The sequence below is a fragment of the Pistacia vera genome, unplaced genomic scaffold (genome assembly GCF_008641045.1).
Source record: "Pistacia vera cultivar Batoury unplaced genomic scaffold, PisVer_v2 Contig679, whole genome shotgun sequence".
NCBI classification, from domain to species: domain Eukaryota; kingdom Viridiplantae; phylum Streptophyta; class Magnoliopsida; order Sapindales; family Anacardiaceae; genus Pistacia; species Pistacia vera.
In genome coordinates this window covers 552,096-568,931 of record NW_022196533.1, presented here as the reverse complement: position 1 = coordinate 568,931, position 16,836 = coordinate 552,096, and the positions used below count along the sequence as shown (strand labels likewise).

Sequence of the window (16,836 nt, the reverse complement as noted above, 5' to 3'; positions counted from 1 at the left end):
CATATGGCTATATGCACACATTAATTTCAACCACATCTTGTAATTTTGTCTTTTAAGCTAACCAAGGTTCTCTCGAGCTCCCCAAAAAACCCTAAAACTTTGGGCCCCAATTTTTGAATCTTAAAACGACCCTCCATTTTCTGTCTCTATCTCTATCTCTATTTCTCCACCATAAAAACCCTAGCAAAACCCTAATCTTCAAATCTCTTGTCTTTCATTTTCCACCGCAAGAATGGCAAAGAAGAAAGTGACCCAGAAGTCCAATGACACCAACCAAGATAACCCACCAGATCAAAAGACTCAACACAAAACTGAGGAGAAAACCCTCATTGACAAACCCACCATGGAGGATCTTTCAGAGAATATCAAAAATCTGAAGAGTCTTAACTCTATGCTACTCAAAGAGACCATTGAGAGGAGACAGCAGGTGGATTCGTTGAATCAAGCCAAGGAAGACTTGGAGTCTCAGTTGGCTCGATTCAGTTCTGAAAAGAGTGAGTTGGTGGCTCAGTTGAGTGGGGAGAGTGAGAAAAATGTGAGCTTGGAGATAGAGAAGGTTTTGTTTAGTGTTTTTGTGACGACCCAAATGAAAGAAATGGGTCTAGAGTTTGATAAAGAGAATAGTGAGAGAGAGAATGAGATTAGGGTTCTTCAGAGTGAACTGAATGAACTGATGGGTACTCTTGAAAATGAGAGGAGGAAGGTGATTCAGACTTGTAGAGATAGGGATGTGCTGAAGAGTTTTGGTGAACAGGAAGCTTTGAAGGCACATGAGTTGAAGGAAATATTGGTTGAAATGGAGAAAAAAGAAGGTGATTTTAAAGATGAGATTTTGATTCTAAAGAAAGAATATGAAAGGTTAATGGAGGAGAAAAATGAGAAGGACAGCGACTATGAAGCTGTAAAAGAAGAGAAAGGATTTGTGGAGAGGAGATTGGATGAGACTGTGAAGAAGATTGATGGTTTGAAGGAAGAGATGGAAGCGATTGTAAGGGAAAAGAAAAAAATGGAGATCGAGAAAAGTGGGCAAAAGGTGAAAGTTGATGAGTTGAACAAAGAAGTAGAGAGATTGAATGATGTTGTTTTGGAATTTCATAAGGAGGAGAAAGTGTTGCGTGAAAAAGTTTTGGAATTGGAGAAGAGTTTCTGCGACGCTAGGGACAAGAAAAAGGAGATGGCATTGAAGATCAATGATTTGATAAGTGAGAAAACACAAAAGCAGAGCAGTATTGAGAGGCTTATAGAGGAAAAGGAGGGGATCTCTCGGAGGTTGGACATGGCCATTGTGGAATTAAATGATAAGGAGGGCCAAATTGAGAAACTGCTCCGTAAGAAGAATGAGACTGAAGAGAAGAAAGTTAGTCAGGAGGTTGAGATTATTGAGCTGCATAAAGAGATTGGGGAACTGAGGGATGTTGTTTTTACATTGAAGGAGTCAAATAGGGATCAAGAAGAGAAAAACAAGCGCTTGCTGAATGAAGTTAGGGACTATAAAAATTCTCTTGATCGGATTATGCATGAGAAAGATGAAGCTAAAAAGGGTTTGGATGAAGAGAAAAAGAATGGCATGGCATTGCTATCAGAAATGTAAAAGAGGATGCAGGAGAATGTAGGAGAATTGACAAAAATTAGGAATGAGCACGAGAGCCTCATCGAGGAAAATAAAAAAATGCAGGGTCACATTGGGTTGTTGACGGAGGAAAAAGAATTGGTGCAGAAGAATCTTTTGGAGGCAAAACAAGCTGCTGACGATTTGAAGGCTAAAATGGAATCAATTGGCTTCAACTCTGATCGAGCTTTAAACATGCTGAAGAATACTGCAGCTGTAGTGTGTCAATCTAAAGATGATCTTGATGGGAAGGAAAAAGTGTTGGTCAATACTAAGAAGCTTGGAGATGAAACTGAAATGTTTGCGGCTGAATTGGAAGCAATTCAAACTGCATTTAGGAACAAGGAGAAAGTGGTGGAAGACATGAAGCAGCAAGTTGAGTTCCTGCAGAATTCTGAGGTGGAGGCACATAAGAAAAAGAACTTCTGGACTGTGGTGTCTTCTGCAACAACTCTATTTGCCGCAGCATCGGTTGCATATGCTGCTAGAATCCGCTGACTGGTTGGATCTACTATCTAATTTTGTTAATTAGAAGATGTTGCTGTGGCTCTAAGATTACTAATCAAGTTCTCCTTGACCACATGCAAATTTGATACTTTTTTAACTTCTGCTTATGAAAATAATGTCTCTTTTGAATGATGCTGAAATAACAACATTTTGTGACATTTTAAAATGCTTTGAGTATGTTATGATCAATCTATTATCCTTCTCTGATGACTGTGCATTTATTGGTCTCAGCTTGTGCTCTATTGGTATCTTTATGTACCAGTTGTAGTAAATCTGCATCTTCATTACTATTGCTGTTTCTAACTCTCATCTCCTTGGTGAAATTTAAGGTTAAAATAGTGGATGCAAAAACTAGAGAGTTTGATTAAATGGTGAATATGAAAGGGTGGTTGCTATAATCTTAAACTGCATGTAATTAAGAATTCATATGAACTGCTATTTTTTTCCATGTTATACAGTCCTCTCCATCTGATTACATAATCTTCGAGATTGCTTTGTGGATTATCATAGAGCTATTAAGGTGTGTAGGGTTATATTGGAATATGATGTAAGCGTCAGTGGCTCTGTAGTAGCAGTTGCCCTATTTTATTAAGTTGATGATACTTTGCTTGTGTGACTTTTTTTTATAATGGGGTGTCAGGTCAGTTAATCTTACAACTCTAAAGAACCAGATAAGTTACAATATTATTGTTATGGATGGTCTTAAGATTTGAATCAAAAAACTCAAGGAAGGAAGCAAACCTCTTGACCATCAGCCAACCCCTTCAAGAGTTCTTGTGTGACTTTCCTACCTTTCTTTGAATGTGCACTCTCTTAATTTTCATCTGTCGGTGAGATAGATGAATCATGACATAATTTTTTGTATTTTAGCTGCATATAATAAAGCAGCGTCAATTTTATCAATCACTATCACCATGTTTTTCTTCATTTCAAATTACCTAATCCTGCAAAAAGGTGAGGAAAAAAGGAAAGGCGGCCTGGAACCGGTTTACATTCTAATCTTCCAGATGGCTCTCTTTCTGCATTAGTGAGGTCTTAATCTCTGCTTTATAAGGTGTGTTCATTGTGAAATATTGATTAGGCATCGACTATACCTATGAACATATATGACCAAAGCTGTGTTGGGATAACTGCTGAAGATCATGATCTGGGTTATCAAAAAGAGATCCAATGGTAAGTAACCATTGTAGTAAACCTCTATGTAAGATTAATCTTTGTTGTTCTTCGTTTATGTTGTGGCAGAGTCAAACTTTGTTTGTCATTCAACACTATCGTGGCACTTGTACAGAGAAACATTAACTATGTCTCATTTAGTCTCAGTTGTCAAGATTTTTATTGCCTGAATGGTTTCGTGTTGTGCAATGCAACGGCAAAGTTTTAATTACTGAATAATGGCACCTAACAGCTTGTAAGTCAATTACTTTCATGGTACCCAAACATATAATAATACTCAAAAAAACAGATGGTTGGTTGTCCATGTATAGCTGTAGCAAGAGTGTTTTTGTTTTCTTTATCTGATTTTGGGTTGAGATTTGACTCTGCAAAACACAATTTGTTTTCTTGTGACATTAAAAGAGTAAGATGGTTGTTTTTATTCATTAATATAATCAAGCCAATTTGCTAATGGTGGCATCATGCATAAAAACTTGGCCCACAAAGGTTCAATTAATCAGGGTTATGTCTTTATCAAAAGGCTTAGCTGTTTTTTTATCAGTATGCTAATATTCTTTTGTCATTGTGAAAGCAAATCCTACATCTTATAAATGGATGTGTGTGGTTCTGTCATCTGTGAGTGGTCCCCTTAATGCATCCAAAGTCTAACCACCACGATATTGGGTTCTCCACTTACAAAACAAGCCAAGTTTTTTGTGTATCTATAGCTATATATCAAGCTCTGGATTTACTCATTTTTAACATGGCATTCAAGAACTGACAAGAATCTACCAAATCAATCCCTTTCTTTGGGCAAAATGGACTTACTGAATTTGCTCCCCAATCATTTGCGGCAATGTCTTTATACACTTTGTTTGTGGGGTTGAAATTATCTTAATTTTAGGACACTAGATTAAATGGACTGAATGGCAGCTCCTTAAATTGTGCAACTTTATCTTCTGTGTAGTTTATATTTCTAGATCTTGTTTCTTTGCTTATGACTATCAATCAATCAACAAAATCATACTATTCTGAACCCTAAAAACTCTACCTCATTCACAATTTCTTGCTACAAAGAACAGCATTATAACATTTAACATTTTGTATCAGTTAAAACACAAGCACAAAGAAAAGAATCCCAAATCCCATATTAAGCTCCATCTGGAAACAAAACACTTGAAACAGGTGGACACCAGAAGCTGCATATAGTCCTAAAAATTAAAGCTCAAGAAGGTAGTAGTTAGCACAAGCATCGAAAATCCCAGCATGGATTTCAATGGTAACAATTGACATAAGATTTCAAAGTAAGGCTCTCAAGATGTCTCAATAATCAATATCATTGTATTTACAGTTGCCAAGGAGTCTTGTCATCCACAAAACATCATGAATAAACAAGTAAGGGGGGAAGAAGATGGTGACAACAGGCACAAAAGATAAGCAAACATCTTTATATATACTAGAACATATGTATACACATGCAGGATTACAATAGCATGGAAGATTTCCCATCCATGTTCTAAAATTAGCTTATATAATATTAGCTGGTATTCAATCCAATTGATCGGCCACCAAATGTTATCCCAACAATTCTACCTTCCTCTCTCCGATGTGGCTGGAAGCCAGAATTGGTACTCTTAGATACGTCGGTCTACTACACTTAGTCAAACAGTTCCTTCTGACACTGAAGCTTCACAGAACAACATAATCCAAGTCCAGAAAATTGTATTTTGTATACCAGAACACATCCTATCCAGCTAGATGCTGAACTATACCTTCTACTCCCAATAACTAAGTGTCCATGCCTTTTCATCTTGAGATTTCAAAGCCCAGAACCCATGGTAGCAGAATGCCACTGTCACCACAATTAATAAAACAGAAAACAATAACACTACACAAACATATAAACTGCAAACAACCCCTTAACTACCCAAGTGAAATGTCAAGCTTCTGTCAGGTATGGCTGCCAGTAGGTAAAGTTAAGTCTATTAACAGTCAGAACACACAAAATTACTTATCTCATCCATGACGACATAGAAGTGGTCATTATTAGCCAAGAAGTAGAAGCCAACTGTTGCCTGCTCCAGATACAGAAGTTTCGCGTCTTGGCCAGCCTCCTTCAGGCCTTCAAAATAGGCCAACTGCCAGTCTTGGATAAGGTCCAAACCGGCAACCACCACAAGGCTCTTAGGGAACTTCATTCCTTTAAGACTCCTACCATTAGGACCAAACGGGTTACAAGCTGGATGATCCCTATCTGCAGCTTCAGGGAGATATGCTCTCCAATACCAGTCCCGGTCTTGGATAGTGACAAAAAATTTCCCATCTAATCTTTTCTCAGATTCAGTTCGCTCCTGCCCACCAAACATTGGGTTGAGCAGTATATTACCCAATACTTCAATTCCTGAATCTACAGCTCTCAAAGCAACATGATGTACAATGTTACCACCCGAACTATCCCCAGCCAAGTATATATGAGCTTTTGAGCCCCTGCTTTGAAGCCATTGTCTTGAATTCACCCATTGAAGTACTGCCCATCCGTCATCATAAGCACATGGATATCGATTCTCAGGTGCCCGCCTATAGTTCACAGAAACAACAACAGCTTTGCAATTCCTCACAAGTTTGCGACATAAGAAATCATAGATAGCACTATTTGCAGAAGAGTGTGCAAAGCTTCCTCCATGAAAAAAAATTATTACAGGGACAACAACCTCAGAGCTCACAGGCTTCTCCAGATCAATAATGTTTGGTTGAGGTACCTCTCCATTTGCAGGTCTATATATCCTGCAGAGAAGACTAGTTTCGCGATCAATGATGGCGTCAAAAGAGAAAACACCATCAACTGCGTTTGCATTAGCAGGGACTTTCCGATCAAGGAATTCTGCCAAGTGGCGATTAAAAGTGCCATCAGGGCGACGTAGAAGATTGTACGCCAACTTGAAATTGGAGATAAGAACCCATGTATGCAATGGGACCCCCATCTATACAGAAGATAATAAGGATCAGAAATCCATTTCAAATTTGCAAGTGACACTTAATAAAAAATTAAAGTTCTAAAAAAGATTACTAGGATTTTAGCTATTATAAGCAGATGATTTAAAACTGCAAACAAGAACAAGAAAAAGCTAAAAGCCCCAAATATGAGAAAGTACACACTTCGATAAAGAGAAAAAAAAATATCAGAAAACAGAGCTAAAAAGAAATGAAATGGCATACAGAAACTCAAAGCTCATAGCCAAATGTTCAAATCAAAGCATAACCTCCATACTAACTTCAACTAGTACAAAACCACAGACGAAGAGAATCACAAGTTCAGAAGAATCTCGTCGGAAAAACTTACATGATCTTCAAAATCAATTAAACCACTGCAAAAAATAACTTTAAAACCTGCACTAGAACCACCAGTTTCACAACTTTTTTAGGAAAACAAAAGCAAACAATACAAAACCAAAGAAACCCATAGCCCACCACATTAAATCAAAACGTAAAAAGAAAGACTGCCCCAATCTCCTTAGAAACCCCATAACCCAGATAACAAAGATACCCCCTAACACTATCAATATGAGAGACGGAACAAGCCATCAATACAGGCATCATTGCCCCAGAAACACCCCAAAATCAGGTCAAACTCAGCTCTCAACAACCCAGACACTCAATAAGCCTAAACACCTACAGAAATCCATCAAAAAGTTCACATCTTTCCCCATAAAATAACACATAACCACAAGAAGCAGAACTTCAAGAAATTTGAAACAATGAAACACACACCTTGGAATCATTGAGATTAACTTCATTGCTTGCAGCCATCATCAAAACTATACCTTCAAAAAAACAAAAAACAAGCCTAATAACAAAAATCCAAAAAGCTTTAGTACAAAAATCACGTTTCAAGAGCAACCCACTTAACAAAATTTCACATGCTTAAATACCAACTTCACAGAATTATCTAGAATGCTAAAAAAAAACCCCCACCGAGTTTTGATCTTTTTCATCTCTCATTCGCACTCTCTAATATCAGATAAAGGAACAGTAGTCAGTAGTAAACTTAATCTCTCTCTCAACAGAGCTTAATAAATGATAAAAATGATGAAACGATAAAATCTAACTTCAATAAAACAGAGAGATGAGTTTAGACTTGAGAAGTGATGTGATGTGATAAGAAGAGAGGCGCATTTTAGCACAGCGTAATAGAGGGAACCTAAAGTGCGCTGAGAGAGTGAATGGGGACGATAAAGGCGACAAACTGAGCGGCCGAAAGATAGCTGGTAAGTGGGACCCATATGATAATAAAAAAATATTTTTTTAAATTTTAAAAAATTAAATAAATTTGTTTTCTGGAAATAGTTTCTAATTTGACTAATTGTGACGTCATAAATAGAAGGAGGGGTTTTTAATATGAATGTTTTTGGAGAAAAAGCCAAAGAAGAGAACGGGAGAGGACAAGAGCGTCCGTGCGTGCGGCCAACGCCAGAGCACGTGACGACAAACGGGGTCCGTCTCAAACCCTTTTCTAGGTCTCCCCCTCCCACTTTTCAATTACTCAAAACTTAGAAGAAAAAAAACTCGTAAAATTTCTAATAATATCTCTAATTTAGGTTTACAAATCCGGGGTTAGATTTGGGTTTACTTTAATTTATTTGTCGAATAATTTCATAAATAATAGATAATTGGATTAATATTCATTTGTTACAAGAGGTTTTGTTTATTTCAATTTGATTTAATTTTTTTTGGTAATTGAGATACTCACACGAGTTTGTGCATACCTCAACTGTTTATCGGGATCCTTAAACATCTTAAAAATCTAATAAATGATGAGTTACAAATATGATAGATGATCACTTTGTGAAAATCGAACACAAGACCTTTGAGTAACCCATCTAGAATTCTTATTATCCGACCACACACTAAATATTGAGTTTGATGTAATTCAAATATAAGATGAATTTGGATAGAATATAATACATATTTAATGTATTAAACAGATGTATATAAACAAATATTTTAAATTTTCCATCAAATTAAAATAAAATTTACATTATTAAATTATATATATATAGAGGTATATCAATGTATAATTGTAATTAATCTAAGCCTCCGTTTGTTACATTCTTGGAATACTATTATTAGTATTCCCAATAAAGTTAAACAGTGAAATTGACTTATTTTCAAAATACTATTCTATATTATTCAATTTCTTTTAAACTCTCATAAATTTGTTAATTTAACTAAATACCCCAAAATATTTTTTTAGAAATTACAAAAACACTCCAGAAATCCATATTTATCAGATTCTGACCACCATTGTCGAAAGCTGGCCGAAATATAGTATAATGATAGTGCGTCGAACTAGCTTTTTTCGGCCAGATCCACGATGGATCTGATAGAAAAAAGTCAGATCTTTGGTCGTAGCCAGTCATCAACGACAATCGTATCTTCGGTCATCGTTGACGACCAAATACAGTCAGATCTGACATCTTCTGGCAGTGCACGATCGGTAAGATCTAATCGGTCATGCACCGATACGACGACTACGATCACCCTTCGGCGGTGGTGGCCGACTATTCGTATTTAATGGATAAGTTGAGAGTATTTTATTAATTTTTAATATTTTATTATAGAGATATTTAGTAAATAAATAAATATACAAAATATTTTTATTAATTTCTAAAACCTACACAGAATATCTATTTAATTTAACTTTCTTTAAAATATTATTCTAAAATTACCATAATAACGAACGAAACAACCTAAAAATTTAACTTTATTTCACAAACTCTCGACACGTCACCTCAAACCATGATGTATGGTGCATGATATATGTCCCTAATGGCCAATTCACTTGATCATTATTATTTTATTACCCCTGAGGGATGAGCTGGCACTGGCACTGGCGCTCTCCTCTGAGGGCCTCCACTCTATTTTACTTCTCCATGTGTTGCACAATCAGCCGTGAGATCATGTTTTCGGATCCTGATTAGTTGTAGATGTTTGGATCCAGAAGGAAGGTGTAGAGTCCAATATCACGACACGTGTGCGTATATAAACCGTTCATTCGTGTCCACGGGGTAATCTTAAGGCCAGTTATTTTTTAAGAAGAGATAAGTGCGAAGTACCTTGTACTTGAATACAACCAAGTAACATAAATAAAGTACTTTGTGAAAGTTACAATTCTCTACCTCTTCCATAATGAATGATGAAAACCTAAATCTTTAAGCCACGATATTATTTAAAAAGTTTTAAGTTTAATTCATCTCGATTATTAATAAAAGTGATCATTAAAACTCTTACCTGATAAATGATGTGCATAAGCTAGCCTGCCCTAGACACCCTCATCAAAAAAATTTGAACCATTGGATTGAAGTGCTTCTAAACTGGCTCGAACACTTCGATCATAAAAAAAAAAAAATCTAAACCATTGGATTAGTAAGCCATTAGTATAGATATTTTTAAAGAAAAATGAGGTTTAAAAAAAAAATCCTAAATGAAGATGCATATAATTAAAATCTAATCAAAATGTCGAATCAACACGAGAATTTTCTCATAAAACTTTTTGTCATATTAGGTCATGCATGACTCGACACGATTGTTTGGTCGAGTTAGGTTAAAGGTGTTAACAAATCATGTCGAGTCGAGTTGACAAAACTTGTTCCAAGTTTCCTTGGTAATCTTTACGTATATTAAATTTGTTTATGATTTCTATTTAATTGTGCTTATCTTACAATAATCTTTTAGTAGGGCTTTTTCTTTTTCTTTTTATGTGATAAGGAACCATGCCAAGATCTTTTCACCATGTACAAATAGGGATGAGAATGTCGGTCCATAAGTTTGATTTAAAAAAAATAAAATAAAATAGAGAGGAGAATATAAAATGGCATATGTTTGAAAAGAAATAATTGAAATTTGTCTGATATGGAAGAAGAAGAAGAGGAAGAAAGGAAGAAAAGTGTAATGCCAAAGTCATTGTCAACTACTTCACAATCGCAGAAGCAGAAGCAGCTTTGGGTGACGACTGATGACTTTACTATTATTATTTTTATTATAATTAAGGTAGGCCCCATAATAAACAGTGGTTTTTTTGGAAGTATTGGGCGTATGGGTCAACAATTAGGAACCGGTTTTGGCTTCTTCTGTTTTAACTTTTTTCTTTTTAATTTAATTTAATTTTCTCCGTCAAAGTATATGGGTCCGCTTGGCTAGATACTTTTTCAAGATAATATTTTGAAAAAAAAGTTAAATGGGTTGGGTATTACGATATAAAATTTAAAAATTAATAAAAATATATTTTATATTTATTTATTTATTAAACACTCTTATAATAAAATATTAAAAATTAACAAAAACATTCTTAACTCATTTGTTAAATGTAGACAACCGGCTACCACCACCGAAGGATAGTCAGAGTCACCATATTAGTGTATGACTGACTAGATTTTACCCCTCATGCATTGATATGACATTTTTCTGGTTAGATCCACTGATCTACGACTAGATTTGGTCGTATTTGATCATTAACGATGATTATATATTGGCAGTAGATCTTACCAAAAAAGGCTAAATCAACACACTACCGGCCAGATTAAGCTAATAATAAGCCATTACATCAGATTTCGACCATCTTCTGATAACGATGGCTGAAATCTGGTAAACCTTCAATAACTATTTCTTATTAGTAATTATAAAGATTCAAACTCAGGATCTCTTTGAGTAATACACTCAAAAGTCTCAAGTAAACTGTCAAGTTATGTAGAGGTAGTTAAAATATCATCTCATCTTTCTTCCCTCGTTTCTTTGCTTTTGTTATATATGTTAATATGTTATTCGAGTGTATATGCACCAAATCTCACCTCATCAATTGTCCTTATAGAAAAATATCTTAATTGTATTTGCTGTCTCTCTTGGTCTCTATGCCCTACAAATACAGCTAAACAAATGTGTCCGAATTGAAAGGGTAAGAGAGGTAATTGAAGAGAGTCGTGTCAGAATTGAAAAGGCAAGAAAGATTATTGAAGATAACCTAAATATGCTTTAGAGATATTTTTGAAAGGTTAAGAGTGACAATTGAAGAGATTCTAATCATGTCTGAAAAATATCTTTGATAGGTCAATAGATATAATTAAAGAGACTTGAATTCGGAGTATATCCAAGAGATATATTTGATACGTAAGTATTTATATACACACATTCTCTGTATACAAACAATCGTAAAATATCGCATAACGATAATTTGATAAAATATAATTACTTGCTCAAAACATGACCTTTCAAATTAACATTAGTATGCAATAAAGATCCAATTACAGTGTGAGAGCAACTAAAATTATAAATATCATTATCAAAAGATTTAAGCAACGTAATGTTAATCCAGTCGAATTTCTTAGATTACGACAATCAAATAGTACACATGTTGGGGATAACCTTACCCCCACCGGCAACATTACATGACCGGTATTGTAATTATTGTGAGGGTGATGGAGGAAGAAAACAATAATATTGGGGGTGTTAATGTCGCATTAATTATTAGAGCCGTGTACAATTAATATGATTGCTAAATTGGCAATACTCAATGATTGAAATTTTGACGAAGGAATTTTATTTTTATTTTATTTTTTAAGAAGAGATAAGTGCGAAGTACCTTGTACTTGAATACAACCAAGTAACATAAATAAAGTACTTTGTGAAAGTTACAATTCTCCACATCTTCCCAATGCATGATGAAAATCTAAATCATTAACCATCCTTGGGTGACCTTAAGAAGTTTTGAATGGATATATTATTCACGGGATTTTCAATTTAATTCATCTCAAATTCTAATAAAGGTGATCATAGGAGTTCTTATCCGGTTAATAGTGTGCACAAACTAGTCTGTCTTAGACACCCTCGTCAAAAAAATCTGAAGCATTGGATTGAGTTACACGTAAGCTGGTCTGAACACTCCAATCATAAAAAAAAAAATCTAAACTAGAGATGGGCATAAAGCCTAGCTCGAACGGGAAGTATTTTCCCCGAATAGTTCTGGCTTTGAGCCAGGATCGGACCCAAGATTGGCCCCAAAATTCGAGGACGGGCTGGGGCCAGGATAGGTTTTGCCTCGACCCGAATTCCCTGGCCCGTATATATATATATATATATATTAATTTAAATAATTGAAAATCAATCATATATACCTATAATAATTTTAATATACAAATAGGTAATAAATAAAACTAGATTAAATATAATAAATCATTATAAATATTTGTAATATATATATACATTTGATATTATATATTATACATTTGACATTATACATTATACATTGTATATTAGTATGATGGTTTTTATATTTAATATATACATTATAGATTTAATTTATTTTTTGATGATATGATCTTTACATTTAATATGTATATTATATATTTAAATTTTTTTTTTTTTGTTGGTATATATAATTTGAAGAAAAAGATAATAAAACTAAAGATACAAAAATAAAACGGGCTTTAGGCCAAGGTCGAAGACAGTGGTCTCCAACCCGTGCCCATCCCTAATCTAAATTATTAGATTGAGATACGCGCAAGCTGATCCAGACACCTCGATCATTAAAAAAAAAAATCTAAATCATTGGATTAGTAAGCCATTAGTATAGATATTTTTAAAGAAAAAATATCCTAAATGAAGATGCATATGATTAAAATCTAATCGAAATGTCGAATCAACACGAGAATTTTCTCATAAAACTTTTTGTCATATTAGGTCATGCATGACTCGACACGATTGTTTGGTCGAGTTAGGTTAAAGGTGTTGACAAATTATGTCGAATCGAGTTGACAAAACTTATTCCATGTTTCCTCAGTAATCTTTAGTATATTAAATTTGTTTATGATTTCTATTTAATTGTGCTTATCTTACAATAATCTTTTAGTAGGGCTTTTTCTTTTTCTTTTTATGTGATAAGGAACCATGCCAAGATCTTTTCACCATGTATAAATAGGGATGAGAATGTCGGTCCATAAGTTTGATTTAAAAATAAAAAAATAAAAAAAATAGAGAGGAGAATATAAAATGGCATATGTTTGAAAAGAAATAATTGAAATTTGTCTGATGTGGAAGAAGAAGAAGAAGAGAAGAAGAAAAGTGTAATGCCAAAGTCATTGTCAACTACTTCACAATCGCAGAAGCAGAAGCAGCTTTGGGTGACGACTGATGACTTTACTATTATTATTTTTATTATAATTAAGGTAGCCCCCATAGTAAACAGTGCTTTTTTTGGAAGTATTGGGCGTATGGGTCAACAATTAGGAACCGGTTTTGGCTTCTTCTGTTTTAACTTTTTTCTTTTTAGTTTTTAATTTAATTTAATTTTCTCGTTCAAAATATATGGGTCCGTTTGGTTAGATAAGATAATATTTCGACAAAAGTTTAGATTGAGTGGGTATTACAATATAAAATTTTAAAATTAATAAAAATATCTTCTATATTTATTTATTTACTAAACACTTCTATAATAAAATATTAAAAATTAACAAAAACACCTTTAATTCATCTATTAAATACGGATAGTCGGCCACCATTATCAAAGGGTGGTCAGAGTCACCGTATCAACACTTGCTGGTCATGCACTGATATGATATTTTCTGATCAGATCCATTGATCTACGGCTAGATCTAACTATTGATGGCTAGATCTGACCACATTTGGTCATCAACGACAATCATATCTTGGTCGAAAAAGGCTAGATCAACACACTACCGGTCAGATTCAGTCGATAGTGCGTTATTACACCAGATTTCGATCATCTTCCAATAATGGTGGTCGGAATCTAGTAAACCTTCAATGGCTATTTCTTATTAATAATCGTAAAGATTCAAATTCAGGATCTCTTTAAGTAGTACACTCAAGAGTCTCAAGCAAACCGTCAAATTATTTAGAGGTAGTTAAAATACCGTCTCATCTTTCTTCCTCGTTTCTTTGCTTTTGTTATATATGTTAATATGCTATTCAAGTGTATATGCACCAAATTTCACCAAATCAATTGCCCTTATAGAAAAATATCTTAATTGTATTTGTTGTCTCTCTTGGTCTCTATGCCCTACAAATGCGGGTAAACAAATATGTCTGAATTGAAAGGGTAAGAGATAAAATTAAAGAGAGCCATGTCACAATTGAAAAGGCAAGAAAGATTATTGAAGAAAACCAAAATATGCTTGAGAGATACGTTTGAAAGGGTAAGAGTGACAATTGAAGAGATTCGAAGCATGTCTGAAAAATATCTTTGATAGGGCAAAAGAAATAATTAAAGAGACTTGAATTCAGAGTATATCCAAGAGATATATTTGATACGTAAGTACTTATATACACACATTCTCAATATACAAAAAATCGCAAAATATCGTATAAGGATAATTTGGTAAAATATAATTACTTGCAACATTCAAACATCGTTCTCAAAACATGACCTTTCAAATTAACTAAAGTTTTAAATATCATTATTAAAGGATTTAAGCAACGTAATCTTAATCCAGTCGAATTTCTTAGATTACGACACACGAATTACGACAATCAAATAGTATACATGTGGGGGATGAGATAACATTACATGACCGGTATTGTAATTATTGAGAAGATGGAATTGTGAGGGTGATGGAGGAAGAAAACAATAATATTGGGGGTGTTAATGTCGCATTAATTATTAGAGCCGTGTACAATTAATATGATTGCTAAATTGGCAATACTCAATGATTGAAATTTTGACGAAGGAATTTTATTTTTATTATATTTTGTGGTTGTAAATTTCTGTAATTAGAAAGAGATATATTTTTGGGTGGCAATCATTAGGTATCACTAGACTATTCTAATCTTAGACTGTTACCAAACGTGTGGGGTTTGTATTTTGTGTGTTAATTAATTATGTGCTTTTATTTATTTATTTATTTTTTAATTAGCCACGAAAGTGGTGAGCGAGGACATGAGCCCCCACTGAACTTTAGAATTAAAAAAAAAAAAAAAAAATTAATTTTACCCTTATACTTTATGTTTTAACATTAGCTTCCCTTTTTTTACCTTATTTAATCAAAACAGCCTAAATCCAAGCATTATGTTATTACCATTTTTATTTTATTTTGTTCTTATGAAGTATCAAATATATTTTGATATGTTGTAAAATAAATCCCCCTGATTTTTCAGAAATAATAAAAATTTCTCTGCCGTTAGTATGCCGTTTAGAATTTATAACATGATGAGTTGATAAATATTTACAGAATTGTCATTTTACCGTTTACTTTAAGACTGCAACGTAAGGATTTATGTTATTATTATAATTATATGAGATTTTTGTCATTTGATTATAAGTGAGGGGGAGTTATTTTATTTCTTATTTTTGGTGACTGAGGCTCTCTATGCCAGCTTGTGTGCACGTCGACTAATCTCCTAAGCCCCAGAAGTTAACAATCGAATATAACCTCCCATGAGGCCTTGAAATTAATGATCAGGTATACTCTCCCTCAGGACTCTGAAGTTAATGACCAAATATACCCTCTAATGGATATCTATATTAACAATTCAGGTGACTTAAACTCAGAATCTCTTGAATAATATACCCAAGAGTCATTGTACAACTATTTGGATTATTATTATTATTATTTTTTTTTTGATAAACCAAAAGGAGGATGAAAACTGGATGAGAGGGCCCAAATAAGGAACTGTTTGCAGATTCCTTCCACTGGAGATTTCAGCAAGCATGCATAGTGCTGACACATGATGAAATTCTATGATGAATAATAAGCGGAGGAATCTCACAAATAGCTGTTTTGGAATCAAAAGCTGTAGTCTGGAAAAATGCTTTTGGTTTTTTTTTTCTCTTGTTGCTGGAAAGTTATATTTTGATAAAGACCTCAAAATCTCCATCCATCAAGCTATCTACCAATTGGGCAATTGCCAAAGGTATCAACACATTTAAGCAAAATCCTTTTCCCCTTTTCCCTTTTCATCTTAACAATACTGTTTCAGGGCTCAAGATTTTTCAGTTGCATTTGCATGTTTTTGGAAAATCACGCGGCATTTTGATTCGATTCCCTCAAGGTTAATCGAATTTCTTTAGTTAGTGCGATTTTCTGTTTCAACAGTTTAAAAACTTGATGTTTTTGGAGCAGAGCGAGTCATAATATGAATAACAATGCATTTAATGAGGTCATGTGCTTACGAGGGCATAAATTAGAACTAGATCTAGATCTAAATTTGTAATGTAATGGTTAAATAATTTCTTTCACATCCATATGTGATTTTTAAGGAGGTTTTGATTATGAGAGTTCACTAAACCCTTTTTCTTTTAAAGTGAAAGTTAATATCATATTACATCAAAAATAATCATTTTGTCGATTGTTTCACGTAAAATTATATTAAAACGACAAAGAATACTAGTTCTAGACTATCGTTGAACACGTTTAATAATTAAAGTATGGTTTATTTTCTTGGTTAAGGAAGGGGTAATGATAAGGTGACTAATATTAACAAATCATAATTAATTATGACATTAATATGGAATGATAACTTGATGGGCATTACCAAAATTTGTCACTTGTAAATTGTTGACTTGA

At 33.9% G+C, this 16,836-nt stretch overlaps 2 protein-coding genes across 3 annotated transcripts; one reads left to right on the top strand and one right to left on the bottom strand.

The window, feature by feature from the left end:
• Positions 1 to 128: 128 nt before the first annotated feature.
• Positions 129 to 2,282, top strand: LOC116113396 (putative leucine-rich repeat-containing protein DDB_G0290503). Its single transcript, XM_031399547.1, is given in 1 exon segment — positions 129 to 2,282. A coding segment is annotated over 1 exon segment (1,875 nt). The 5' UTR covers positions 129 to 232; the 3' UTR covers positions 2,108 to 2,282.
• A 2,283-nt stretch (positions 2,283 to 4,565) lies between these two features.
• LOC116113406 (gibberellin receptor GID1C-like) lies at positions 4,566 to 7,428 on the bottom strand. 2 transcript variants are annotated; one of them, XM_031399559.1, is made up of 3 exons: positions 7,241 to 7,428; positions 7,037 to 7,112; positions 4,566 to 6,249 (listed from the first exon to the last, which is right to left on the bottom strand). In XM_031399559.1, the coding sequence occupies exons 1-3, from the start codon at positions 7,258 to 7,260 to the stop codon at positions 5,254 to 5,256; spliced, it is 1,092 nt and encodes a 363-aa protein (XP_031255419.1). In that variant the 5' UTR covers positions 7,261 to 7,428; the 3' UTR covers positions 4,566 to 5,253. The 2 variants fall into 2 exon arrangements, with proteins under 2 accessions (XP_031255419.1, XP_031255420.1); XM_031399560.1 differs by having other exon boundaries at positions 7,037 to 7,089.
• Positions 7,429 to 16,836: the final 9,408 nt, after the last annotated feature.